This window comes from Dermacentor albipictus, chromosome 7 (assembly GCF_038994185.2).
Source record: "Dermacentor albipictus isolate Rhodes 1998 colony chromosome 7, USDA_Dalb.pri_finalv2, whole genome shotgun sequence".
Lineage (NCBI taxonomy): Eukaryota > Metazoa > Arthropoda > Arachnida > Ixodida > Ixodidae > Dermacentor > Dermacentor albipictus.
The window spans coordinates 19,664,411-19,691,964 of NC_091827.1; the positions used below are offsets into that span (position 1 = coordinate 19,664,411).

A 27,554-nucleotide genomic window follows, 5' to 3' on the forward strand; every position below is an offset into this window, starting at 1 on the left:
TTTCTTTTTGTGCATTCAGCCTCCATCGGAATGCGGCCGCCATAGACGGGAGTAGAACCCACTACCTCGGGTTCAATGCGGCTCATGTGTCATGACTGAGTGCATAATGTAGCATAGTGTAGCTGTGTGCATAGTGTAGCAACGTTCAAATGCGAGTGGCATCTACCTCAGACGGGAGACGCCGTCATCTTTTTCATGGGTGCTGCTCTGCATGGGCGAATTCACTGAGGCCTGATGGTCCACAGCAACGTGGTGGTTCACGTGCCTTTTTTTTTTTCTTGAGCACGGAGAAAGTGAGGCCAACGCGCACGCAAAGTCCCAGTTTTATTAACGGCACTGTCGTCAGTCCTCTATGGAATTATTGCTGGTGTCGCTCGCTGCTGTCTTCGCGGCACGATTAACACTTGTCCACCTGTAGTGACGCCATCACAAAGCACGGGGAGGTTTGCCCGCACCTTCCGTCACAGAAAGAACCGGAGAAAGAAAGACGAAGACGGGCACGGCATCTTCTTGCTGACGCGCGGGGCAGAACCAAGGTGGAGGCATTGTCCAACTGATATGCGAACCTCCTGCTGCGCAGTCTATTTTGTACGGCAATGGCGGGGGGCCTGCTGGTAGCAGTGACGTCACGAGCAGACGTCACGAGCGCTGCAGACGATTCTCGGCTGCGCCAAACGCTTCGGGCAGCCTCGCGACGGAGAAAGTTTGGGGAGGCGGGGCGCGGCCGTGCGCCGGTTTTTTTTGAAAGACTCTTGTCGCTTGCGCTGGAGGGTGGCGGGCGTGCTCAGACGTACCACTCGCGGAGGTCCTTCTTTCTCTTGGCGCCGTTGCCGGCCTTGGGCTGAACGGCGCCGTTGAGTTGCTGCGCGGTGGCCACCGGTTGGTAAGCCTCGCCCTGCTGCGCGGCGGCGCCCTTGGAGGCGCCCGCCGCGACCGCGGGCGCCCCGGCCTGCTCGACCTTGTAGGCACCTGCGGGCCGGCTGCGGAACTGGTACACGAGCAGCGCCACGATCACGATGCTGATGAGGATGCCGGCGATGACGCCGATCACGAGGGCCGTGCTGTCCGCCGAGCTCTTGAGCTTGGGCGCCGGCCGCGCCCTCTCCTGGTCGGGCACGGTCAGCTCGGGGATGGGCACGCTGATGACCGCGGGCGGGGCGCCCTGCGTGCTGCGCGGCTGCCACGGCGCGCGGGTCACCGTGAAGGTGCGCACGATGCTCCACTCGTGCTGGCGCCGCCGCGTGGTCGTCGACGCCGAGGGCGTCGCCGTGGGCGCCGCCGCGGCCGTCGTGCTCGTCGTCGTCGAGCTGCTCGAGAAGCCCTGGTCGGGCGGCGGCGGCGGCGGCGACGCGCGGTCGTCGTCGTCGCCGTCGGGCGCCGAGCCCGAGCCGCCGTCCAGGCAGTCCTCGTCGTCGCAGTCGCCCTGCGTGACGACCACCGGCGGTGGCGAGGGCGCCGGCCTCGCGGTCGGCTGCACGTACACGGCCGTGATGAGGTCGTCCCCTGGAAAGCGCGATGCCCGCGGTTTCTCACGGGAACGGAAAGCTGGGCGAGTGTGTACGCGAGTGCGTGGTTGGCGAATAACAGTGCGGGAGTGAGGACGAAGAAGCAAAAGACTGTATAGAAGACGACAGGAAAGGCGCTGACTTCAACCCAACATTTGGAATGCAGTTCAGGGGAGGGTGGGGGGCGGGGTATATTTTAGAGTCCACCTTGTGGACTGTCCATTTCGGCCGCTGCTGATTAGATGCAGCTGTACGAGAGAGGAGGAGACGAGCGGCCCTACCCAGTCAGCAGAAGCCGAAATGAACAGTCCACTATAGGTGGACTCTTACAGAATACCCCCCCCCCCCCCCAGCGCTCGCAGACAGGGCCACGAGAAAGACCTACAGACACGACGGTGCGCTTCGTACCACCCCCGCTGTTAACGAACGGCAACCATGCATTGTCTCTCAATTGGGCAGGCAGGCGGCACTTAGCAGTAGACGCAAAGAACACTGCGAGTCGAAGCACATTGGCCCCACTCCGTAGAGCCTTACCGGAGCCGAAGCCGTCCGCGCCGCAATCGTCGTCATCGCTGTCGAAGCAGCCGGAGCCTTCCGAGAACACCAGGTCGTCGCCCTCGTAGGATCCGGGAGAGGCTCGCGGTTGCTGCAGCACACACAAATACGCCGGTATGTCACCTCGCCCCTATGCGAAACGCGCAAGCTGAAGTAGTGGTGGGCACCGCACCATGCCTTAATTCAAGAGGTCTGAATGTCCAGTGTTCATCCAATTCACCCCACTATACGTGATCCTTAATATGTCATCCCACTTCAGTGTGGCTGGCCAACGAGCCCATATGGCCACCCACCATCAACACGCGACCGTTAACTGAACGCGCTAAAGTGCTGCGAACATGAGCGGACGCTTGTTGATGTTGCGTTAGTGAATATCGTCCACCTATATGAGGAGGCCACATCAGGTCCTTTTCGAGGCCCACTTATACCTATAACGTGGTGCTGAGACAATTCACGCTTGAATATAGAGCTGGATGATATGGATTGCCTCTATACCTAAATCATCGTCCACCTTCTCTGCAGGTTTCATCGTCTAGGTCTCTCTCTCTTTCTCTCTCACACAAAGATAGGCAACGTGGAAGTACATAGCACCTGGCAGTATTGCTTCACGAAGAACTTTACTGAGCACGGCCCTTCGCTGACTATACAGCTATACAGAGAACGCTTTGCCAACGTACTTTCTGGCGGTTTGCCTGCACTGTATGCTGTAGCTTTAACCAAACGAAATTAAAGGGGCATGGTCCTCATTCGTCTAGATCGGGATGGATCGATGCCAGCGGCAACAAGCATGCGTGCGTGTCTTTGGGTATAAATATAGCCGGACTAAGCGGGAGACATTTGACTGTTTCCAGAACGCCTTTCAAGATGTGGATTATGTGCATACGAGAAAGATGGAGCGTAGCTTGCACCTAAATAAACGAGATCTCGCACTATCGAGAGCGCCGTGGCTGCATAAATTATGGGAGGCTCTTCTTTATACGGGACACTGGAGAGTTTTGCACTGCATTACGAGCCGCATGCGATGGTATGCACGGTGGCCCACCTGCTGCATGCGTGGCGACCCCTTGGGCGGCTCGTACGGGATGGAGAGGAGCAGCTGTACGTCCCCCTGGATGCGAACCCGGGGCTCGTTCTCGGCGGCCAGGTCCAGCAGGCGCACTCCGTCGAACACCAGGCCCGCCATGACGCCCTCGAAGGGACGCTGCACTGTGTCGCTGTCGGCGCCACCCTGCTGGTGGCTGCTGCGGAAGCCGCCGGTCTCCACCGACCAGTAGCGCGACAGCACGCCCGGCGCACGACCTGTGCACGTTGGGGGCGATTGTACACGGCTGTGTGTTACAATACGTAGACGAGTAAATATGTGTTACAACTAAGCAGAATGCGGCCTTCTTTATAGTTCTGACAAGGTTGGCGAAAAAGACAACTTCGGAAAGAGAATCGTCAAATTAAAAAAAAAAAAGATCACCGCCCAAGCAGTCCGTACAGGTGATTAACCAGCGAAGCTGAAACGCGCGGCCCCGGTGTTTATCACTGGGTTAATCCCAACGGTTCGTTAAACGACGACTTGGTAGGATGCCGGATCCTCAGTACACAGTTGCTGCTTGCACGAGCCTGTTCTTGTGCCCGGGATGCAGCATCGGCACGGCGCAGACGAGCTCGTTCCCAGTTCTGCTCGCGGCGTTGCTGATAGAAAGCTGCCTGCTCATCAGGAGTACGTATGACGCGTGGCCTACCCATATCCGGGCCGGAGAGAATCTGCTGCGTGCGCGCTCGGCTGCGACGGAGAGTAACGACGTCACTACTGGTGCAGCCAATCGCGCGCCTGTCTTTTTCAATTTTTTTTTCGCGCATGTGCATGTGGTTGCCTCGGAGGAGTTTTCGGCGTACAGGCGATGGACGGACGAATCGGTTAGCTTTACACAGCTTCGCTGTAAAAGAAAATGCACGATGCTGGTTACTTTGCTGTCCAAACGTCATGGTGGCTTAACAAACTGAGAATGATTGGAGGCTCGATCATCGGGAAGGTCTCCTTTATCGCTGTATTCGTGTGCATTCGTGTGCGAGAAAACGTGGTCACGCTTTCTTATTCGCTTAATAAAAAAGGAATCACAGCGCAGCTAAAACTGAATTGTCTTTTTTTCCATAGGTTTGCACATGAAAGAAAGTTAAGAAAAAAACAATAATTCGTGCTTCCATTAGCTTTCTTTCTTGTCGACGGGAGGTGCCGTCAAGCCTCAGATACGTATAATACGTTTTTCTTTTCTTTTCTTTTTTGTTCAGGTGCGTCCCGTTAGATCGGGTTAGTACACGATGGGCTCGAAGCTGCCAACGTCGACTGTCTCCAGCATTCTATGGATCAGCGCGGAAAACTACAGGAACACAAAAATTGGAAGCGCACAGGGCGAGCGCTGGAAGTATGCATCGATTCCAGTTCGCCCAACTTTTCCACCTTTCTGTCTTCAGTGGTGGCCGGGATGGAAACACGCCCTAATTAAGACGCGCGGTAGAGATGTAAGTCTCCTCACCCTTGATGCTTCTCGCGTGCGCCGTCCGGTCGTCGACGGTGAGGGTGACGTTGGCCCCGTCCCGACGCACGCGGGCCACGTGGTAGCGGCCGTCGTTCACCCGCAGTCCGGGATCGCTGGCCGTCAGGTCTCCCGCGTTTCCCGCGCTGTAGGTCACGAGGAGCTTGCCGCCCTCCTGAAGGAAGAGAGAGCGAGCTCGGGCTGGGTCAAAGTCGCTGTACAATTCTGTTACATTACAACAACACCATCCTTGAATAGGCACTATATACACTTAGCAAACCGTCTGCACAGCAGACGGTTTGCTAACCGTCTGCTGCAGCGTCTGCAACCTAACCGTCTGCAACCGTCTGCACAGCAGCGAAATATGACAGATCTTTGAACTATACTACTTCGCGGCGTGCTGGTTGTCTCCGACACCAGCTACTCTGCCTGCCCCCAAATAAAATGGAGCGAGTTGGTGAAACTTGGATTACTTGTTCCGCCTCGAGGTCTTCTTTGTATTGCAAGAATACAACGAAGGCCTCGAGGCGGAACAAGTAATCCGACTTTCACCACTCGCTCCATTTTCTTTGGGGGCAGGCAGAGTAGCTGGTGTCGGAGACAACCAGCACGCCACGCAGTAGTATAGTTCAAGGATCTGTCATATTTCGCTGCTGTGCAGGCGGTTCGTGGGCACATCCGTAACAACGAGGGTTTGCGGAGTGTATATAGTGCTTATTTAGAATGGCGCAGGTGTTGTAATATCCCATAGTGTTTTAATTTACATGGGCTAACTGGTATATGGCATGACTGTACGGTGTAAGTTGCGCTGCTTAAGTGGCACATAAAGGAAACACGCACACACAAAAGCGGCGCGTGGTCTTTGTCCGTTTCATGTTCTCGAGTCAACGAACCCAGTGTGCGCCACCTAAGAGCAGCTCAAATTATGCCGTAAAGTCACGGTCAGTAGTTGAACGAGAAATGCCGCTGAAGCCCCCAGGCTTCAGGGACATGCCTCGTTGAGCTATGCTGCTCACAACTTCAAAGCCGCCGTCTTCCTGAGAACTTCTGTCTTGTTCTGGATAAGGTCGCGTCGTTATAATAAATTACGTTCTCTCCGAGTCACACGGACGGAGTGCAGGCACTGCACAGAACCGCCGCCACTCCCGAGTCCACTCACTATGTGCAGGAGCAGGAAGTGCTGGTCGGGCCCGGACACGTGCACCAGCACCGCGTCGTCAGCCGTGCTGAGGAACGCCAACGCGAGCAGGTCGGCGCGAGACGCCGCTCGCGGGCCCCCGCTGGGCGTGAAGCGCACTAGACCAGGTCGGGGACCGAACTTGTACGCGATGCTCTCTGCGAACGAAAGAGGATGCCGTGTGTGTAGTGGGCTGCTTTTTCTTTTAATATATAGAATGCCTCGATGTCCTCCTCGCCCGCTGCTCTGTGCAGGGTGGAGACATTCTTTGACGGGGATCTCGCCGCCAAAACCGACATTGCCATGCCCAGCTCGCGGGTCAAACGTGAACGCTTGCTCCGTTTCGATGGCGTCCCTCGGAGTGGGCATAAAAATGGCCGCGGTTGTCTCCACTCTGCAGGGAGCGGTGGGCGAGGAAGGCATTGAGGCGGATGCATGGGCTGCATGCTGGCGCGTGGTCGCGGGGGGGGGGGGGGGGTCGTTTCTGCGCGCCTACCGTCCGAGCAAGTGGGTCCGCTGAACGAAGTGGCGTCGCAGTCGCACGACTGCTGCTCGTTCCAGCCGGGTGTGCACACACCTCCGTTGCTGCACGCCGTGTCGCCGCACGGGGCCCACGTGGCTGCGAGGAAAAAAAAAACCGCAAGCGCGCGGTCGTCAGACGCCCAGCCGCGTTTTTTGAGAGTCGATTCCAGTGAAAGCACTTCGTTCGTGGAACATGCAAATTCGTGTTCCAATATTCGCGGACCGTTTCACAGACAAACGGAAGATCCACTGGACATCCCACTACGGATGTTCTTATCAAGTATCTCCTGAGAATAATATTGTAATCGCGACCTTTCTTTTTTCTCTGCCCACGCATGGAATAGTTGACCATCCAGAGGCTTTGCCTTTCAGTTGCCTCGTGACAGAAATACGATTTCTCATATATGTTCAAATTACGAACCGAGGCTAGCGCGTGCCTGCAGCTCATGCGTACATGGTACTTAGCGTATTTTCTGACATAGGTTACTCTGAAAGCCAATTACACTGCGGCCAGGCTGGCACTAGGCCTTTAGTAGAAGAATGAGGAGGTCACTCCATTACCGCGCGTGCGCGTCTGTACGCATACTCGTGCACTCGAGGTATCTGGTCTTGCTGCGTGGATGCTCTTCCAGTTGCATCTGTCACGTCACATCTGCCGCGAACGGAATATATCCATTATAGCAAACACTGAAAAAAAAAGGCCTTGACATCTTGCCGCCTCCTCTCTTTGCTCCATTCGCCAGTGGCCTCTCCTCTCCTTCCTCTCCTCACCGGTGATCACCGCGTTCCTGCGTCCACCACGGACTGCGCCCGGACACTCATGAGCCACTAAAGGCTTACGCCTTAAAATGAAAGGCATTGACATCTCTACGCAATCTAGAGAGCATGTCCGACCAAAATACTGTCCGAGGAGCGTCCGCTGGAACTACATTCAACACAGTCCTGGGGGATACTCGTGTCCCGGCAGGGGGTGTCCATATAGGTTATCTAGTTGAACGTCACTGAGTAAAACTCTTGCTTGGTATAGTTGGTTCATGCTTGAAGTAGTAAAGGCAAGGCGCAGAAGACCAGGACTTAGGCAGAAGAACACAAACGGCAGGACCGGCGCCACTCACAACTAAGTTTATTTTCGCAACAAGCCTGCCTTATGTAGGTCATTGACGCCGAGTCACGCACAAAACTTTAGAAGTAAAAACAGCAATCTATCGACCATTCAGGAATGTTATCTGGCACAGCTATCGAATGAGCAAACAAGAACCACACGTGGATCAGCACAGGAGGCAATTAATCTAGTATAGTCTTTTTCCAAGCCAACGAGGACAAAAAACCAGACATAAAAAGTACCGTCTACACTTCACTACCAACCAATCTATCCACAACATAACACACTTCAAACGCCTAAGGCACAGTCAGTGATAAAACCCGCATGACTATGGGAATAACGACCAACGAAGCTCATTCGATAGCTGTGCCAGATAACATTCCTGAATGGTCGATAGATTGCTGTTTTTACTTCTAAAGTTTTGTGCGTGACTCGGCGTGAATGACCTACATGAGGCAGGCTTGTTGCGAAAGTAAACTTAGTTGTGAGTGGCGCCGGTCCTGCCGTTTTGTGTTCTTCTTCCTAAGTCCTGGTCTTCTGCGCCTTGCCTTTACTACTTCACCCGCCGTGGTTGCTCAGTGGCTATGGTGTTGGGCTGCTGAGCACGAGGTCGCGGGATCGAATCCCGGCCATGGCGGCCGCATTTCGATGGGGGCGAAATGCGAAAACACCCGTGTGCTTAGATTTAGGTGCACGTTAAAGAACCCCAGGTGGTCAAAATTTCCGGAGTCCTCCACTACGGCGTGCCTCATAATCAGAAAGTGGTTTTGGCACGTAAAACCCCAAATATTATTATTATTATTATTATTTACTACTTCGAACGCCACTGCAAGTCCGCGCACGTTTACGGCAGCGCTCACCGTGGCAGCCTCGCGATACGAGCGGGCTCGGAAGCAGCGCGTCGTCCAGCGGGTGCAGCGCCTCGCCGTTCAGGTCGAGCGAGGCGAGGCAGCCCAGGAAGCCCGTGCGGGAGGCGAGCGTCTTGGGCAGCGCCGAGTAGCCGCCCCGGCGCACGCCGCCCAGGTAGAGTAGCCCTTCGAGGTCCAGGTGCACGTTGGCGCCCGGGCTGCTCACCGTGGCCACGCGGTCGTCCACCACCAGGCTGTGCTGGCGCAGCGAGCTGCGGCCCAGCGTCACCGCGTGCCAGCGGTTGTCGTTGAGCGGACGCGCCGTGTTCGACCGCACCTGCGCAGGTTCGACGCCCGTTTTGCCCATCGCCGCCCGGCACGCAAAAGAAGACGGCGTTGCTTCGCCACTACACGCGGTCATGAAGTGGCGAAGCATGCTTTACAGCTTGCGTTCACAGCGGAAAGAACATTAAAGGGACACTAAAGCGAAGCAATAAATCTGCTTTCGACGCCCGTTTTGTCCATCGCCGCCCGGCGCGAAAAAAAAAAAAAAAAAGACGGCGTTGCTTCGCCACTGCACGCGGTCATGAAGTGGCGAAGCATGCTTTACAGCTTGCGTTCACAGCGGAAAGAGCATTAAAGGGACACTAAAGCGAAACAATAAATCAGTTTAGACTAATAAAGCATTGTTTGAGAACCCTGCAGGCAGTCATTTCAAAATGACATTTAGATTATTAGACGAGAAAATGAAGGTCGAAGTATCGGTATTTGAATTTCGCGCCGAAACCCCAGCGCCGGTACGTCAGAGTGACGTCAGGTACCCCAAAGTATGTTTTCACATTTGGGCCGCGTTGGCTGAGTAAAGGTTCCCGAAACTTGCCGTGTTTAATATTCGGTTCCTTTAGAATACAATGTAGTCAGTCTGTACCGCTATATAATTAAGTAGACCCTAGAAGATGCCATCAAAATGCATGACGTCACAGCGACCAGGTGCGGGAACTTCAAGGAGGCGTCGCCACCCGTCTTTCGTTCTTGCGCTTTTTTTGGCTTACCAAGAGTCTTATCGTGGTAAGAGTGGCGTTTTTTGCGTTGTAGAAAGGTAATTTACTGATGCAGGCGAAATCATTTTTCTCTTTGGTGTCCCTTTAAATTTTGGTTAAAAAAAAGAAAGCTTAATAGCGTAGCAAACGAACGCGTTCACAGAAACACATAGAGACACGACCAAGAAAGCTCCGCCGTGTTTGCATGTGGGAGCGGGTAGGTAAGAGTGCTTTTTTAGGTGTTTGTGTGTGCGAGTGCGCGCTTGTATGTGAGTGCGTTTTGGGGCTCTTAAGCATTTACCTAGACGAATGATCAACTATAGCGCAGCCGAAGGTTGTTGTACACTATGCATTATTTTTTGTCACCACGCGCGAACACACACGCACCTTTCGTGGTCCGTCACCGAGGTTGAACTGGTAGTGCAGGTGGCCGTCGACCAGCTCGACGGCCACGAAGTCCTGCCCTTTGCCGGCGTTGTACAGCAGCAGGCCGGAGGGCTCCAGGGTCTTGAACTGGAAGTGCAGGTGCATGGACGAGTAGGCCTTCAGCTGGGGCAGGCCCACGAACGCCAGCCGAGACCGGAACGTCACTGGCTGGTGCAGCTGCGACGGCTCGCCCTGGGGTCCCAGCTGGGCCGTCATCTGACGAGGAACGAGGGACGGTGACGACAAGCGTACGTTCCTCGAACTACGCTGGTTCGGCACGAAGATCGAGTAAGTGTGGACCGTAGCACAAACATGATAGTTGAAAACCTCCGTTGCGTTGCTTGCCGTGATAATAAGGGGGAGCTGGGCGTGACTCAGACTTCTGGCGAGAGTATTTATATCATACTTTACTTGACCTGCCACTATTTCGAAGGCCTCAGACGAGAAAGGCGGGAACGTTTTTTTTTGTTTTTTAAGTTCAGTGACACAGCGCTGAGAAACCATTCAGCAACAGCGCAGAGCAGTTGAGATTTTTTATATTAAAAGAAGAGCTTTATGTCGGACGTGAGTATTTAATTTAAACGCACATGACATGCGCCACGAACGTAACAAGGACAAGTTACCACGCATAACGCGCACCCAAAGTGTGAATTTGCAGGCATGTGAAAGTGTAGATGTATGTTGTCGCTGTAGCCACGAACATGCGGTGGTTAATGAAAGGCTTCCCGAAGCGCGCTGACTCGCACGCATGGAGAAGAGCGTACGATAACGTTGCCCAAAGGAGCGAAACCACTTTCTTAGGTGAAATTAATTTGTTTTGCATTTCTACGTCTTTAGTGTGCTTTGCATGAAAGCGTTGGGTCATTATTCTCTCATTAGAAGCAGCTTTCTTACGTGTTAAGATTGTAGGCGAAATGCGCCACGTTTCGAGTGCTTCGTTTCACCTTCACGTTGCCGTGGTATTTGACCGTGGCACACGACTGTGGTATTCGGGAGTGACGCTACTAGAAAAACAGTAGAGAGTTTTAGAAATTGAGGCCCAAAACTCTGGGTCCCCAAGCCCCGTTGGGTAGGCTTCTCTCAGTCTTAGAGGAGCACCAGAGTTTGAGAATTAGGTCAAACGCAGACAGCGTTGGGTCGAGCGCTCGGGAGGTCGCAGTGGGAAAACGAAAAAGTGATTGAAAGCAAAAAAAAAAGAAGCAGAAAAAAAAAGCTATTATTACGAATGAAAACAAACAGAATGCATTCTTGAGTGAAAAGGGGCAAACGTTAAAATGTACTAAGCGTAATCACTGTGCCAGTGCTACGTACGAATTAACCATGCGGATTTAAGACCCAAGACAGTTTGGGGACCCACGCTAGTTTTCGATATTTAGGTCATCGGTCAACGTGCGCGCAAGTACCCAAGACTGGCTTGGGTTCTGCGCATGCGCACTTATGACCCACAATTATCCCGTGTCCCCAAACCGCTGTAGTCCCCAGTGCTAAAACTCTCTAGTGGCGGCTATGAAAAGAAAAAAAAAATAGAAAAAGAAATAATACCTGTAGGCTCGGTATGTGTCCCTGTCGGGCCATCTCGAACAGTGGCTGCCCGTTGAGATGGAGCTGTTGCATGTGTCCCACGAAACCCGGCAGGTCTCGTGCCGGGAAGTGCGGCCCCTCGCGCGTCACTCCGCCCACGTGAACCGTGCGCATCTCCAGGGCCGCGTGCTCGCCGCGGATCTCTGAGGGTGGACGAATGCATGCCGTAGACTGCTAAATAGACAGCTAAGCGGACAGCGGCCATCTTAAAACTCGTTCCAATTCTGACGAAGCTGGCAAAAGGGACAGCTTCATGAAGGGCAGCATAGAAATAAAAAAAACGATGCAGGGTATTTAACTTTGCTGTCGAAACAAACAATATCTGAGTGAGCAGAAGGCTTAGAAACACGAGGGAAGGCCGTCTGCTCGCGGGAAAATGTAGTCACGCTTGCTTAATTATGCGATTAATACAGGGTCGTTGATATTTCGCTTAACTGTTCTTGCTGAAATTTTGCATGAAGGTCGCATTTAGGAGTCTACGTCGTTCAGTGTAACACTTGTCGCAGTTAATTGCTTGGCTTTTAAGAAAAAGAAAGTGCAAATTTGCCTTCGATTATGGAGATGCGAACTGCTGAAGCGACAGCGCAAGTATAAACTTGTTTCGCCGCCTGCCGGCAGCTACGGAAAGCAGCCGGTCAGGGAGCGCTGCCGCGTGTTGCCCATACAGTTTCCTACGGTGTTGCCCGCTTCTTGAACACGCGGCAGCCCGTCCTGACTGGCTGCTTTCCGTAGCTGCCGGCAGGCGGCGACATAAGTTGATACTTGCGCCGTCGCTTCAGCAGCTCGCACCTCTATAAGCGAAGGCAAATTTGCGCTTTTTTTTTCTTAAAAACCAAGCAATTAACTGCTGTAAATGTTACACTGAACGACGTGGACTCCAAAATGCCATCCTTCTGCAAGCTTTCAGTAAGGATAGGACTGCGGTGAGTGAAAAATCTTTTTTCGAACACGTTAAGCGAAATATGCAGAACCCTGTATAAGCTACGCTGTGTTTTTCATAGGTTTGGTTTCCACACGCAAGGTGTTAAAATGCGGCGGTAATATGTGCTCCTCGTAATTTTTTCTTATCGATGCGAAGTGCCACTATGTCGCACAAACGCCTTCCAGACGATTCCAGATGCGTTTCATTATTGGGTCCAAAACATTCTTCTCAGCTATCAACGTAGACCGTTTCCAATGCTTGCCAGAATTATAACACCCCCTTGTAAAGATAAAGACTATCATAAGAAACACTACAAGTGCGTCTGGAGCCAAAAAACACGAAGATTAAACAAATATTCGTGTACAGCCTATCAGTCGTGTAGTAGCAGAACGATCTCAGCGCCAGATTTCCACCTAGGATTTTTTATGCGAAACTCTCTGGTGTAATAGACACGCTGCCAGCGGCAGCATGCAGACAGCTCAGACGGGGTTGTCAGAGTGACTGCTTGCGTCGAACGAAACCTCCAGCAAGAAAACCATCACGATGATGACGCATGTTCATTGACAACGAAATGTGAGTGGGTATCTATACATTCGAGGCAGCTGGCAAGGGGTCATGGGGTAAATTTGATCACTCTACGAGAAGGGGGCAAAATGGCGATATCTATATAGCGGCACGGTGGAAGTCAATTCGTATGGGCCACGAACGATGCGCCTGCATTTTACAATGAAATGTGAGTGGGTATCTATACATTCGGGGCAGCTGGCTAGGGGTCATGGGGTAAATTTGATCACTCTACGAGAAGGGGCCAATATGGAGATATATATGCAGTGGCACGGTGGAAGTCAATTCGTACGGGGCCACGAACCTCCGGTGGTGCTGTCCGAGTCCAACTTGAGCTGCACGCGATGTCCCCTGCGGTCCAGCTGGACGCTGTGCCAGCGGTCGTCATCCAGCGCTTGGCCCACGTAGAATATCTGCGAACGAACACCGCTCTTTTAGTGGCGCCCACAGCTTATACATGTCGAGTAGCCCGCCCGCCTTCCAATTCATTTGACATAAAAACTGTTTACAAGCGCAAACACATGCAACCACGAGGTATAAGGGACAGGACAGGTGTCCTGTCCCTTATACCTTGTGGTTGCATGTGTTTGCGCTGTAAACAGTTTTTATGTAAAGTATGCACCAACTCGCCCAGAAAGAAGTTTTAATGAAGTTCCAATTCATTGTTCGTTGTATCTGCGCTTTCCAATGAGTTCCTGACTTCCGATAATTCAAAATCGTGCCCCCGGCCACGTCGCAGTGCCGACGGCGTCGGCTTTTTTTTTTTTTCTACACCAATGTTTCGCCCATCTTTCTCGTACCGCGTTAACAAACTTCCGCAAAGCTCGGCGCCTAATTTTTTATTTGCTCGTTTCGATACCTCAAAATTGTGATTAAACTTAATGCGATGCCCGTAGTTATGGCGTTTATGGTATCCTAGATACGGTGACGTTGCGCTGTATGAGCACTAGGTCGTGGGTTCGGTATACCCGCCATTCCGAGGGGGGACTGAATGCACAAAAACGCTCGTGCACCGCACGTGCTTCGAGCTCACTGTTCAATAACCCCGGGTGGTCGAAATTTATCCCGCGTGCCTTTCAGTAAGGCGTCCTTCATGAACGACTGTGCCGTTGTAGAGCTTTAAACTCCAAAATTTGTCTTTAGCCTTCGTTTATGGGTAGCTAAGGAAGCCAATTTACTAATTATAAAATTGGTGTATAAAATTAATTCGTTCTAGAAATTTCATTGCTTTTGAGCAAGTGCACGTACTTCCCATAGCCATAGGCGCAAAGGCGAACAAGTTCTAATTCTCCTCGATCGGGGAACGGTGCTTAGCTTCATGGGATTTCTAAAATGAAACCTCGCTATAACGAAATAACGAATATAACGAAGTAAGTGAAATTCTCCCTAAAACACCACATAGATTCATAGTGCAGTGAATTCAATAATGGATTTAACAAAGTAACTGATTTAAAACGAAGGTAATTCTAGCTCCCCCCTTTCAACTTGGTTATGACGAGGCTTCGCTGTATAGTGTATATGTAATGCCGGTTGCACAAAACCACCTTGTTTCCGTTGAAACCTCGCTATAACGAAATAACGAATATAACGAAGTAAGTGAAATTCTCCCTGAAACCCCCATATAGATTCATAGTGCAGTGGATTCAATAATAGATTTAACAAAGTAACGGATACATGACGAAAGTAATTCTAGCTCCCCCCTTTCAACTTGGTTATGACGAGGCTTCGCTGTATAGTGTATATGTAATGCCGGTTGCACAAAACCACCTTGTTTCCGTTGAAACCTCGCTATAACGAAATAACGAATATAACGAAGTAAGTGAAATTCTCCCTAAAACCCCATATAGATTCATAGTGCAGTGGATTCAATAATGGATTTAGCAATGTAACGGATACATGACGAAAGTAATTCTAGCTCCCCCCCTTTCAACTTGGTTATGACGAGGCTTCGCTGCATAGTGTATATGCAATGCCGGTTGCACAAAACCACCTTGTTTCCGTTGAAACCTCGCTATAACGAAATAACGAATATAACGAAGTAAGTGAAATTCTCCCTGAAACCCCCATATAGATTCATAGTGCAGTGGATTCAATAATAGATTTAACAAGGTAACGGATATATGACGAAACTAATGGTAGCTGCCCCCTTCGATTTGGTTATGACGAGGCTTCGCTGCATAGTGTATATGCAATGCCGGTTGCACAAAACCACCTTGTTTCCGTTGAAACCTCGCTATAACGAAATAACGAATATAACGAAGTAAGTCAAATTCTCCCTGAAACACCGTATAGATTCATAGTGCAGTGGATTCAATAATAGATTTAACAAGGTAACGGATATATGACGAAACTAATGGTAGCTGCCCCCTTCGATTTGGTTATGACGAGGCTTCGCTGCATAGTGTACATGTAATGCCGGTTGCACAAAACCACCTTGTTTCCGTTGAAACCTCGCTATAACGAAATAACGAATATAACGAAGTAAGTGAAATTCTTCCTGAAACCCCATATAGATTCATAGTGCAGTGGATTCAATAATAGATTTAACAAGGTAACTGATATATGACGAAAGTAATTCTAGCTCCCCCCTTTCAACTTGGTTATGACGAGACTTCGCTGTATAGGGTATATGTAATGCAGGTTGCGCAAACCCACCTTGTTTCCGTCTCCGAGGTTGTAGGCGACTTGGATTCAATAATGGATTTAACAAAGTAACTGATTTAAAACGAAGGTAATTCTAGCTCCCCCCTTTCAACTTGGTTATAACGAGGCTTCGCTGTAGTGCATATATGTAGTGCAGATTGCGGAAACCCACCTTGTTTCCGTCTCCGAGGTTGTAGGCGACCTTGAGGCGCGCGTTCTCGAGCGCCAGCACCAGGGCCGTGTGCAGGGTGGCGTGCGCGTCGGCGGCCGCGGCCAGCAGCAGGCCCTGACCCCGGGCCGAGCGGAAGCGCAGCCGCAGTCGCTCGGCCTCGGACCTCAGCGGCCGCGACAGCTGCACGCGGGCGAACTGCTCGCCGTTGAAGCGCACGCTGGTCGCCTCTGCGTCGCGGGAAACCGAAAGGAGTGCGCGCGCTTTTGTTGCAGCGAGAAGTATACAGGGCTGGTCACGTGTGTGTACAACGCGTCAACCTTGCGACAAGATGCCCCGCGTGAAACCAAATACTCTGTCGTGACGACGGCACTAACTAGACAGCGAGAGAGAGAGAGAGAGAAAGAAAGAAAGCTATTCAGTGAAACACGGATAGTTTTATCGGCGTGTCTATCGTCGCCTGCATGCTAATATTTAGGAAGGAGAGGATCAGGGATTGAAAGGCCCCAAGAGAAAGGCATATAAGGCAGAAGAAAGAAAATGAAGGAAAGAAAGGAAAACAATCGGTGGCGGTTTAACGGTAAATGCGAGAGAAATGCTTTAGCGTTATGTCGCGCCTCTTTGATGTATGTATGTATGTATGTATGTATGTATGTATGTATGTATGTATGTATGTATGTATGTATGTATGTATGTATGTATGTATGTATGCCGTCACTTCGCTCCATGAAGAGGCAGTACGTGTGTCGAGTAAGCTCTTGAACGATTTGCAACTATGGTGCACGAGGTGTAAATCATGGATCTAGGACCGCCCTGGATCCATGATTTACATCTCGTCCACCACAGTTGCGAAGCGTTCAGGAGCTCATTCGACACACGTACTGCCTCTTCATGGAGTGACGTGACGACATACATACATACATACATACATACATACATACATACATACATACATACATACATACATACATACATACATACATACATACATACATACATACATACATACAGTGTGTGTGTGTACGTATGTCCTTGGTTTCCTTTCTTCTCGTTCATACCACCTACCTCGTGACCGGCTTAAGCATTCCCACACCTTACACACACTCTCTCCCTCACCCCCTTGACAACTCCTAATTCTAACCCGGCCATTAAGAATAAGAAAAAAAAACTGCGGCAATAACCGAAACCCGATCGATTAGGGACGCTCACCCTTGGCGCACACGGGCCCCGTGAAGGCCGTGTGGTCGCAGTCGCACACGAACCGGTTCCAGCCCTCGACGCAGCGACCGCCGTGCAGGCAGGGCTGCGAGGCGCAAGGCGGGGGCCCCGCGGACCGGTGGCACGAGGCGCGCACGGCGCCGGAGTCCTGGCGCTGCGCGTACGAGGCCAGGTCGACGGCGGCGCCGCCCACCACCAGGTCGCGCAGGCAGCCGACGAAGCCGAGCCGCAGGGAGCCCGACCACAGGGCCGCGGGCAGCGGCGTGTCGTCGCGCGACGTCGTGCCCACGCCGCCCACGAAGAGCGGACCTTCCACGTCCAGCTGCTTGGAGTTGCCTGCGCGGGACGCCGTGGTTGCGGGACCACGCAAGTGCACGGTGAGCAGTCGAATCGAGTGAGCTAGAAGTTTTTCTCTTGCGTGTACATGTGTAACAGTGTAAGATACGCGAGTAGGTGTGTTTGGCAGTGCCGTTATAGATAAAGAAGGTTCGCGCAATCTTCGCGCAACTGTGCAAAAAAGTGCGTATTTAAGACCCCCTGTCTCGTAAGTTCAGTCCTCGGCAGCGACTGATTATATTAGCAGTATAAAACTGTCTATATACAGTCTATCGACAATGGGTTGATAAAAAGTGGATGGCCGGATGTCTCAAACAGTCCGTTGATCAGTCTACAGACACTAGTTAAGAGAAAGTGTACGGTAATATAAGTATATAGACATTTTATAGACAACAGTCGATAAGAAGTGTAAGGCCTAAGTCTGTAGTGACAGTTGACAGGCTAATACAAGATTTGTCTGTAGAAAGTCTATACAGCTTACATACAAATTTTATACAATGGGTATGAAATTTGCCTCCTACGAGGTATGTGGGAACACACAGATATTTATATGGGACCCCCATATGTTCGTACGGGAGGCTTTTGGTCAGACTTCTGGGTTTTTTTTTTTCGTTAGGCTACAGTCGAATTCTCGATAACAAAGTCCTCGCGGCCCCTCCGAAATCATTCGTTATACAGGTTACTTCGTTATAAAGTTCGCGCACCGCACAGCTCGCAATAGAACCGGCACAGAGTTATTCCTTCGTTACACAGGTCATTTCGTTGTAAAGGCAGTCGCATTAGAAGGCGCTCTATTATATAGTGTACTACAGACTCTAGTACACTATAGCTCGACTGCATATATAGTTCCACGAGCAGCCGCTGTGCACATATACACACCTGGTGCGACGAAGTCGGAGGCGGTCTCGTCCACGGTGAGCGTTCCCGCGCGGTCCGTACGCGCCACCTGCACCTGGTGCCAGTGGCCGTCGTCCAGGCGGCGTTCGCTGCGCACCTGCGCGGGGGTGAGGTTCGAAAAACCCGCGGTTCGAGCCCCCTCCCGCGCTCTCTCGTCGAGACACGCGCGCGCGCCCCATACCTTGACGGGTCCCGATCCGAGGTCTAGTACGAAGTGCAGGCGGCCCTCGAGCAGCTCCAGGGCGATGAGGTCCCCCTGCGCGCCGCTGGCGTAGAGCAGCAGCCCGTCCGGCTCCACGGTGCGCAGTCGCACGGACAGCGCGCCCGCGGTGCGAGGTTCCTCCCAGCCGGGCAGCGCCTGCAGCAGCGTGCAACACATCTCGAGGTTCGTTTCAGAGAACCGAGAAGAAAAAAAATGGCCAGGCTTAGCTTAGTTAAGCCAAGAATGCGTTGCATATTGCGCGAGTTGGGGCCCAGCTTTTCCTCCGGCTGTCGTGACGTCACGTCACGTGGTTGCGCTAAAGGTCAATGGTGGCTGCCCGGCCGCGCCCGAGGGCTGAACTGAGTGATTGGAATATGCAACGCATAAAAATAGAAGCAACTTAATAACAAACATAGCAAACTTAAAAGAGAATAGACCCACTTATGAGACGCGCAGCAATGAACAATGGCTCATACCCTCAATGGTGGCTGCCCGGCCGCGCCCAAGGGCTGAACTGAGTGATTGCAATATGCAACGTATAAAATACGTACATGCGGCTTAGGCTACCGGCGAAAAAGCAAATGAAGTCTGACAGGGCGTCCGCAAGCCCTCTCCCCGACCCCGTTCCCTTTTCCAAAAGAGACGAAAAGAAAAAGAAAAGAAAGAAAAACCCGATTCATCACAGAAGTGACGCAACGCTGAGTGTTTAAATTCTCCAGAAAAGAGTGCAGAGCTGCAATTACAGAGCTGCAATTTGCAAGGGACAAAACTGGACAGAAGTTTGTGGTGTGTGTGCGAATTCGACCAATTTTGTCCCTGTGAGCAACAGTGTGTTTATCCAAGCCTGCAAAAAAAAAATTACACTGCACAAAAAAAGAAAAAAAAGGGAGAGGCGACAGCTACAAGCACGGGAAGTAATCAAACGGCGCGGAAGTCTTATTATCACTTAGCGGAAATTATCCAAAGAGGTTACCAACTGGGTCATTTTTTATATAGCTATCAAATCCTAATTGATAGCGACGGTTCTTCTAGAGATTTCTTTCTTAATTCTTTTTTTTTATAACTCCGCTGTAATGCCTATTCAATTAGGCAGCGCCGAGCTGTCGACGCTTACGGAGAGAGGGCGCACCAGGCGTTTCAGGCGTATTCAAGCGTAGTGACTCTATTCAAGCGCTTATACGTGGCGGCCCGCCAATGTTGGCGGAGAACAGCGGTTAGGCAAAGAGCGCCAAATCAGTTGTGCGATGCGCACGTGTCCTTTGCGTCTGCGCATTTGCATCAGCGGCAGATGTCCAACTTCCGAGCACGAAAACGAGCGAAAGAGCTGAAGAACGTTACTCGCCTCCAACAAACAAACAAACAAACAAACAAACAAACAAACAAACAAACAAACAAACAAACAAACAAACAAACAAACAAACAAACAAACACGTCTGCTCGCCCCGCGGTCACAAGCAGCCTCGCCGTTCTCACCAGAAACGAGTCTCTCGTGGTGAAGGTGACCGGGTCGGCGGCGTCCACCTCCTGGCACACGAAGTGGATGTTGCCCCGCGCCTGGACCAGCCGGTTGCCCGACCGTGCCAAGTCCACCAGGTCCAGCTGCAGGCTGTCGGCCACCAGCTCGACCTGCGCGAGTGGCACCGACGTCACTTTCGCGCATATGCGTTTAGTCGTCGTGCACACTCACTCACTCACTCACTCACTCACTCACTCACTCACTCACTCACTCACTCACTCGCTCGCTCGCTCGCTCGCTCGCTCGCTCACTCACTCACTCACTCACTCACTCACTCACTCACTCACTCACTCACTCACTCACTCACGCGCGCACTAATTATCGACTGGCTCCACGCTCACTTCACAGACGCGTGACGTGATTCGACGCGAGTACGAGCGGTAGCGAATGCGGTTAACGTATGAGTGCGCAAAAAAAGAAAAAAAAAGCGAAGTTGGGGGTTTTACGTGCCAAAACTACGATCTGATTACGAGGCACGCCGTAGTCGGGGTACTCCGGAATAATTATCGACCAACTGGTGCTTTCTACACTGTTTATTTAAATCTCGAGCACACGAGTGTTATCTTGCGTTTCACCCCCGTCGAAGTGCCGAAGCCGTGACCGGAATCGAACCCGGGACCTCGAGCTTATCGGTGCGACACCATAGCCACTAAGCTAAAACGCGGTTGGTAAACGTAACTATACCAACTAAAGTCAGCGAGGTAATTTTCAGTGGACCCGAGCGTGAAGGTAAGTGCGACGTCGCCTTGGCGAGCGTGAGATGACGTGAGTGCGTACGCCCGTGTGCGAGTGGGAGCGAACGCGCGTACGAGGATGAGAGAGTGCCGTGACGGTAAGTGCAGTAAGTAAAACTCTTGCTTGTGCTAGTTGGTTTATTAAAGTGGAAAGTTGGGCTAGTTGGTGAGTGATCATCATACCTTGCTGGTGAAGCAGCGCACTGACACGGACACAGTGAAGACACACAGGAAAAGACGACACTCGCTGCACTCGCAATAGTCGTCTTTTCCTGTTTGTCTTCACTGTGTCCGTGTCAGTGCGCTGCTTCACCAGCAAAGTTGGTTCGTGCTTGAAGTAGTAAAGGCAAGGCGCAGAAGACCGGGACTCGAGAAGAAGAACCGGTTCTGTCGTTTGTGTTCTTCTTCTCGAGTCCTGGTCTTCTGCGCCTTGCCTTTACTACTTCGAGAGCAGTAAGTGTGAGTGAAAGTGACCGCGAACGGCATGCGAATGTTGGCCCATATTAGAGGGGGCGGCGACAACGGGTGGGTGGGTGAGTACGTGTAGATTGCCTGCATGCGAAAATATTGGTGAGTGAGCGTTTGGCAGGCATTCTCAGATCATGAACAGCAGGTTGCCATTATCCCTCAAGAGGAAAGTGTATAATAGCTTCGTCTTACCAGTACTCACCTACGGGGCAGAAACCTGGAGGCTTACGAAAAGGGTTCTACTCAAATTGAGGACGACACAACGAGCTATGGAAAGAAGAATGATAGGTGTAACGTTAAGGGATAAGAAAAGAGCAGATTCGGTGAGGGAACAAACGCGAGTTAATGACATCTTAGTTGAAATCAAGAAAAAGAAATGGGCATGGGCAGGGCATGTAATGAGGAGGGAGGATAACCGATGGTCATTAAGGGTTACGCACTGGATCCCAAGGGAAGGGAAGCGTAGCAGGGGGCGGCAGAAAGTTAGGTGGGCGGATGAGATTAAGATGTTTGCAGGGACGGCATGGCCACAACTAGTACATGACCGGGGTTGTTGGAGAAATATGGGAGAGGCCTTTGCCCTGCAGTGGGCGTAACCAGGCTGCTGCAGCTGCTGCTGCTGCTGATGATGATGATGAGCGTTGCGAGTGAGTGTACATAGAACGCCTATTCTGCGCTGGCCTACGTTTTTCGCCTGCTCCTTCGCGAGGGGAGGGGAGGAGGGGGTCGAGGGAAGGAAACAGGGCGCACCTTTCGCAGACATCCGACGAAGTTTGGCCTCTTTGGTCCCGGAAGCGGGACGTCAGCGCCGCCCACGAAGAGAGCGCTGCTGGCCAGGAAGGAGAAGGCGCCCGCCGTCGAGCCCCGCTCCGTGTACACGCCGTCGGCCGTGATGGACAACTGCAATGACCACCACCGTCAGCTTTTCTCTCTTCTTTCTTTAAACCTGTATGCGACAACCTATGCAAACTGCATGCATGGCCAATTGTTGTCCATGCCTGGATGACCATGGCACGCGCCCTTCCTTCGACGGTTCTCTTCGTGCTAAGTTTATAGTTTAGCCGATCAGACAGTCCGCCGTTTCTTGCGGCGAGGAGAACTGAGACCTCATCGCGACAATATACAGGAGCGCTGCTGTAGTTCCTAACACAAAATGATAAAAAGACTGAACGACTCTGAGAACAGTTGAAAGTATACGTGGCGAAATACTCGTGCGTGCGTGTGCGTGCGTCCGGGCGTTGTGTTCTCTCTTTTACGCTCCGTGGAGCTGCTCGCTAGCTTCGAGCCCCGGTATAGAAAACTACGGAGTGGCCAACTCGGAATATTGAGTACAGACATCGAATGTATTTCTTTTGAAAGAGAGTGCAGTGATTTTCACTGTGGTAATTCGGAGACCATTGCGCGAATGCGGTACCCACTGCGAAGTTTCTATAGAGATGAAAAAAAAAAATCCAAGCTGCAAGAAAATGAGGACAGACAAACCGAATGAACATACACCACAAAGTGCTAACAAATTGGGTTTTAATTGTGACGAGAGCAATCAAGAGGAATAATAACCGACATGTGCCCGTGAAAGCAAAAGCGCATTGTCGGGAGAACACGCCGCAGGATAAAACTAACCAGGAGAGAAATTTGTTTGTTCATTTCTCCAGCTTGTCTTCGTTTTCTGCGTTGTTCTATACCGTAGAACGCCACGTTCAGCCAGTTATTCAGTGTCGCGCACTTTTGAAATTTAAAATCTTGTTAGCTGAAGTTGCCTCGCAGTGGCGTTCTGCAGACCCCGGCCGGTCGAAGCCTGTCCGGAGCAGTCGACTCCCGTTAACTTTACCGTTACGAGACAGCAAAGTTAGGTCGAATTATCCGAAAGGTCGAATGAAATAATATGGTGGCAAACTGAACGAATCGAAATCTCTTTTTTTTTATTGCTTGAAGTAGTCTCTTATGACTTTTTCCTTCTTCCATTTGAATCGCGAATCAATCAGCATGCGGCAATGAGCGCCGCCGGCATGTTTAAACGCTGTCTCAGCCTTGGACTGTCACGTGGCTGACAATGTCATTCTAGGCGAATATCCCACAAACCTGAACGCTGTCGTTGGCGTTGACGAAATCCTCAAAAGAGACAGAAAGAAGCAGTAACGTGCACTGAATTCTACGCGCTTTCGTGGTTTTATTAACCGTTTCGCGCATGACGGGGCGCAGGTTACCGTCAGTGGGGGCCGAAATAATCGATGTTATTGGGGGTCGAACTAAACGAGGCGTTCTTCCGTAGCAAAAGCACTGTTTCTTGTGGGAACGTTGCAGTGCGTTCGGAATAAGCGAAAAGCCGAATTAACCGAATTTGCTCACACATTATATCTATATATGTAATGTGTGTGTGAATTCGGTTAATTCGACATTTCGCTTATCCCGAACGCACTGAAACGTTTCCACACGAAACAATGCTTTTACTACGGAAGAAAACCTCGCTTAGTTCGACCACACACACACACACACACACACACACACACACACACGCATATATATATATATATATATATATATATATATATATATATATATATATATATATATATATATAGAGAGAGAGAGAGAGAGAGAGAGAGAGAGAGAGCAGTCTCACGTGGTAGAAGCTGGTGGTCTTGGTCATGTGGCGCACCTTGCGGTGCACCACCACGCGGTGCCACTGGTTGTCGTCGAAGCGCACCCTGGCGGGCCGCACGCTCTTCTCGAGCGCGCCGGCGCCCAGCACGACGGAGAGCAGCAGGCCCCCGTCGCGCAGCGACAGCTGCATGAAGTCGCCGCCGCGGCCGCTGTGCCACAGCAGGGCGCTCGACTGGCGCGTCTTGAACAGCAGCGTCACCTGGTCCGAGCCGCTGATCACGGGCGACCGGCTCGAGTCGAGCGACAGGAACTCGTGGCCGCGGAAGGTGGCCTCCGAGGGTTGCTTCTCTGCACGGCACACACGCGCGACGAGCGACCGCCCGTTGCTTATACTATGCGCAACAAGTGCATCTTTCCTCTTGTTCATTTTGTTGTTGTTGTTGTTGTTGTTGTTGTTGTTGTTATTGTTGTTGTTGTTGTTGTTGTTGTACGGTATCCTGAGCGGTGTTTCTCAAATAGCGGGATCATGTACCCCAAATGTGTCGCGACCCTTTTCCTGGGGCTCATGGAAGGTCCGGCTACATGGCTATCACCGATGACGTCAATGCCTCTTACCAACCTCCGACGTCAAGCTTTAAACTATACACTTCCCCCTTCGCACTCCTTTGTCTATCGGTGCGAGACGACGAAATTTCGCCCGGGAGGTACCCGAAGAAATGCTATCGCATTTAAATCTCGGTCTTCAGGGACTAAACTACGTCGCTCTGATTAAAGTGCACGATTAAATCAATATCCTTGTCACAAAGACATTAGCGATCATTTTTGGCACAGCTATCTGCTGCGGTTACTGTCTCTTAAATAAATTAACATCTAAAGTTATCCGCGTCATATTGAAAAGCGTAAATTTTCAGAAGGCTTATAAGGATTGGAGGAGGAGGTGAAGGGTCACGGTGGGTCTCTCTCTGGGGTAAAATATTTTACGTTGTTTTATACAGCCCCACAATAGTTAAACAAGGGTGATTCTTCGGCTAGTTGATACGATTTACTCATTATGGCAAGGCCTTTAGTGCGATTCAAAAAGACAGGGACGCGACAGAGACACAGGACAGCGCTATGGCTACACGCATTAGTGCTTGCCATAGAGTTTCTCACTACATTACCTAGAGGGAAATCTGGCGCTGCTGCGCTGTGGTATGCATGGGAATGCCGGTACATTGTGACTTCGGATTGGCATCGTTCTCGGAGAGCCAGGACACCTTGAAGACGCGCTTGGCAAGTACCGTTCCGTCTGTCACAATGATTCATCTTCTACTAAAACAGCACGTGAAAAGGTGTTTTAGCTTTACTATTACGCGAAAACATGTTTTGTTTAACCATTAGAACTTGTTATTGCGTGTACGACTATATGTTACGTAAAAGGTATCAGCGGGCCGCTAAAGTTGGAGAACAGACGACAAGGTTCGCGCTCGCTTTGAAACAGTTGGTCGTCTGTTCTTGCTTTTCTTCGCTTGGTCATGCATTGTGGGTGAGTAAAGATGTAGTATGCGTGAATGGAAACATTTTATGAAGAATTTACTTCGAGAAGACGTTATTTGTGTAGCCATATCCACGTTTTAGACGAAGCCTCTTACAACATCAGCCAACACGAGCCTCGCAGACACATGTACCGTCATTCCCATGACGGTACGGTGCCCCTTTAAGACACTCCCATAGACGGTGGCGCCCGATTTCCCTCTAGGTGTTATAGTGAGAAACTATATGGTGCTTGCCTCTCGCAGGCTCCACCACCTGCTCACCCACCTTGGTCGCAGAAGGACCCTTCGTAGTCCAGGCCCCGACAGTCGCAGACGGGGCCCGTGTCGGTGCTTATGCAGCTGCCGCCGTGTTGACACGGGTCGCGCTGTTCGCACGGCTCGTCGCTGCGCAGCCGGACTCCCTTGAAACCTGCGCGCCAGCGCCGTGCTAGTTGGTCGCAGACTGGCCCGCCGTGTCCCCCCAAATTTTTTAAGAGTCTTTGTCGTATGCGGAGTTAACTAAGCGCGAGAAGTACCGCGTGTGTCGTTTGCCTTCCTTTAACACAACGGCGAGTTCCAGGCGGTGCGAGTGTATGTCTGGGTTCACTATGGGGTGATGCGTATACATTCAAACGCCTTTATAGCGAAATGCTTGGGACCTCTGAAATCGTTCGTTATATAGGTCACTTCGTTGTAAAGGTCGCGCACCGAACAGATCACGGTAGAACCGGGACAGAATTACATTTACGTTATACAGGTCGTTTTGTTGCAGAGTCGTTTGTTGTAGAGGCGCTCGACTGTAGCTATAAATTACGCCGCGGCATGTAAAGAAAAAAAAATACTCCATATGCACAACGCTGACTTGCGACTAAGTTTCGCAGTATACTGACGCGAAGACGGAATGACACACGTACCGTATTAAAAAAAAAAGCAACAATAATGTCGGTTGGAGACGCGAGGAAATTCTGGAAGTTGGCTTTTCCACACTATTAGAATGCCCTACGCAAGGTGGTCGACCTGGTGCTCGCCGCACCATTTTGCCGAAGGTGTACAGCCTTGCAAATGGCGAGGATGTCGTAAGGAAGATGTACGGTGACGAGATCCGTGGTGGCGAGAAAGATGCACGGTGACAAAGACAGCGGTACAAGCTCGTGTTCCTGCTCCCCGCCCTGTTTCCGACTTCGCAGGGGACGTCCGCCCATTTATGCGTAGGTCAAGTTAAAGCGCCCCTCTCCACGCACTCGGTGATATCGCAGAATACCGCGCATCTCCAGTTGTCAAGTAAAGCTCTTGCTTGGGCTAGCTGGTTCATGCTTGAACGAGTAAAGAGGAAGACGCATTAGACCAGGACAGATGAGACCGGTCCTGTCGTTTGTGTTCTTCTTCTGTCCTGGTCTCTTGCGCCTTGCTCTTTACTCACTACAGCTGTCTTCGATCTCTCTGTATACATAAAAGAATGCCTCTCACCGACCGTTTATAATGTCCTTGTGTATGGTGTCCCTCCCACACGTACTCAGTGTTTACTCTCTCCCTTTCTTCCGCTTTCTATTCCCCTTTCCCCCACCCCCAGTGTAGGGTAGCAAACCGGATGCTGTTCTGGTTGACCTCCCTGCCTTTCCTATCCTTGTTATCTCTCTCTCTCTCACCGATGGGCTCCTGCCTCTTGGGCGGCCGGCCGTGCTCGGAGGCGTACACCACGTTGCGCACCGCCCCGCGCAGCCTCGGCTCGAAGAACACCGTGGGCAGCGAGAGGGCGGCCAACTTGGCTCCGTACCACGAAGGCACGCCGCCCACGTACACGAAGCTGTTGCTAGACTCGTTGCCCATGTGCAGGTCGCTGGCGCCCTGGAGCACGCCGCTGTCGCTCTGGTCGTCGACGCGTAGCCGCGTCTCCGCCCTGCACGACGAGCCGTCCACCTTCAGAAAGGGCCCGCGCGTATCGCTGTGCCTCGCGCAAAGACGTAGCGATGACATTTACTTCGCAGGTCTCCGACAGTCAATTCCACGGCCTATATGTTCGCACTGCGCACGCTCTATATGAGGCCGCTTTTGAGAGTCTGCGAAGATGACCCGTCGTACTGGTGGTTGCCGAAGGATGTTATGTGAGGAACGGCTTCTTTTTGTAACGTACAAGTTCAGCCGGCGTGCTTGACGTTTATGCTCCTTTCATGACGGTACGAGAATTGCTGTGCAGATAGTGACACAAAAGACATAGGCCTAATAGACAAGCCAATGACTAAGAAGCTCTAGCCTGTCTGCGTCAACACCATCACCTTTGTCTCACCTGTACATAAAATCTTGTATTCGCTTGCACGTCGGCGGATACGGACATCTTGCATGTCTTTAAAGAGGTTTATCTCTCTCCATGGTCCACGCACGCTTTACCATGGAAACACACGGGCTTGCTATAGCAAACAGGGCGTGGAAGAGGGCGTACCCGTTGCGCAGCAGCTCTGCACGATGCCATGCTCCGTCGTGCAGGTTTCGCC

At 51.5% G+C, this 27,554-nt stretch overlaps 1 protein-coding gene across 2 annotated transcripts in view; it reads right to left on the bottom strand.

The window, feature by feature from the left end:
* Window positions 1-311: 311 nt before the first annotated feature.
* Window positions 312-27,554, bottom strand: part of Nrx-1 (Neurexin 1) — a 47,868-nt gene continuing 20,625 nt past the window's right edge. Inside the window, exons 4-23 of one of the 2 annotated variants that reach the window (XM_065424758.2) lie at window positions 27,503-27,554; window positions 26,712-26,962; window positions 25,352-25,495; window positions 23,571-23,899; window positions 21,701-21,850; window positions 19,706-19,858; window positions 18,212-18,388; window positions 18,013-18,127; window positions 16,789-17,133; window positions 15,583-15,809; window positions 13,072-13,180; window positions 11,243-11,424; window positions 9,662-9,916; window positions 8,247-8,571; window positions 6,259-6,381; window positions 5,745-5,920; window positions 4,586-4,760; window positions 3,103-3,359; window positions 2,040-2,151; window positions 312-1,503 (exon numbers count right to left, since the gene is read on the bottom strand). The exon at window positions 27,503-27,554 is cut by the window's right edge and continues 68 nt beyond it. In XM_065424758.2, the coding sequence (XP_065280830.2) occupies window positions 785-1,503; window positions 2,040-2,151; window positions 3,103-3,359; window positions 4,586-4,760; window positions 5,745-5,920; window positions 6,259-6,381; window positions 8,247-8,571; window positions 9,662-9,916; window positions 11,243-11,424; window positions 13,072-13,180; window positions 15,583-15,809; window positions 16,789-17,133; window positions 18,013-18,127; window positions 18,212-18,388; window positions 19,706-19,858; window positions 21,701-21,850; window positions 23,571-23,899; window positions 25,352-25,495; window positions 26,712-26,962; window positions 27,503-27,554 (4,376 nt within the window). In that variant the 3' untranslated portion in view covers window positions 312-784. The other variant, XM_070521723.1, reaches the window with a different exon arrangement.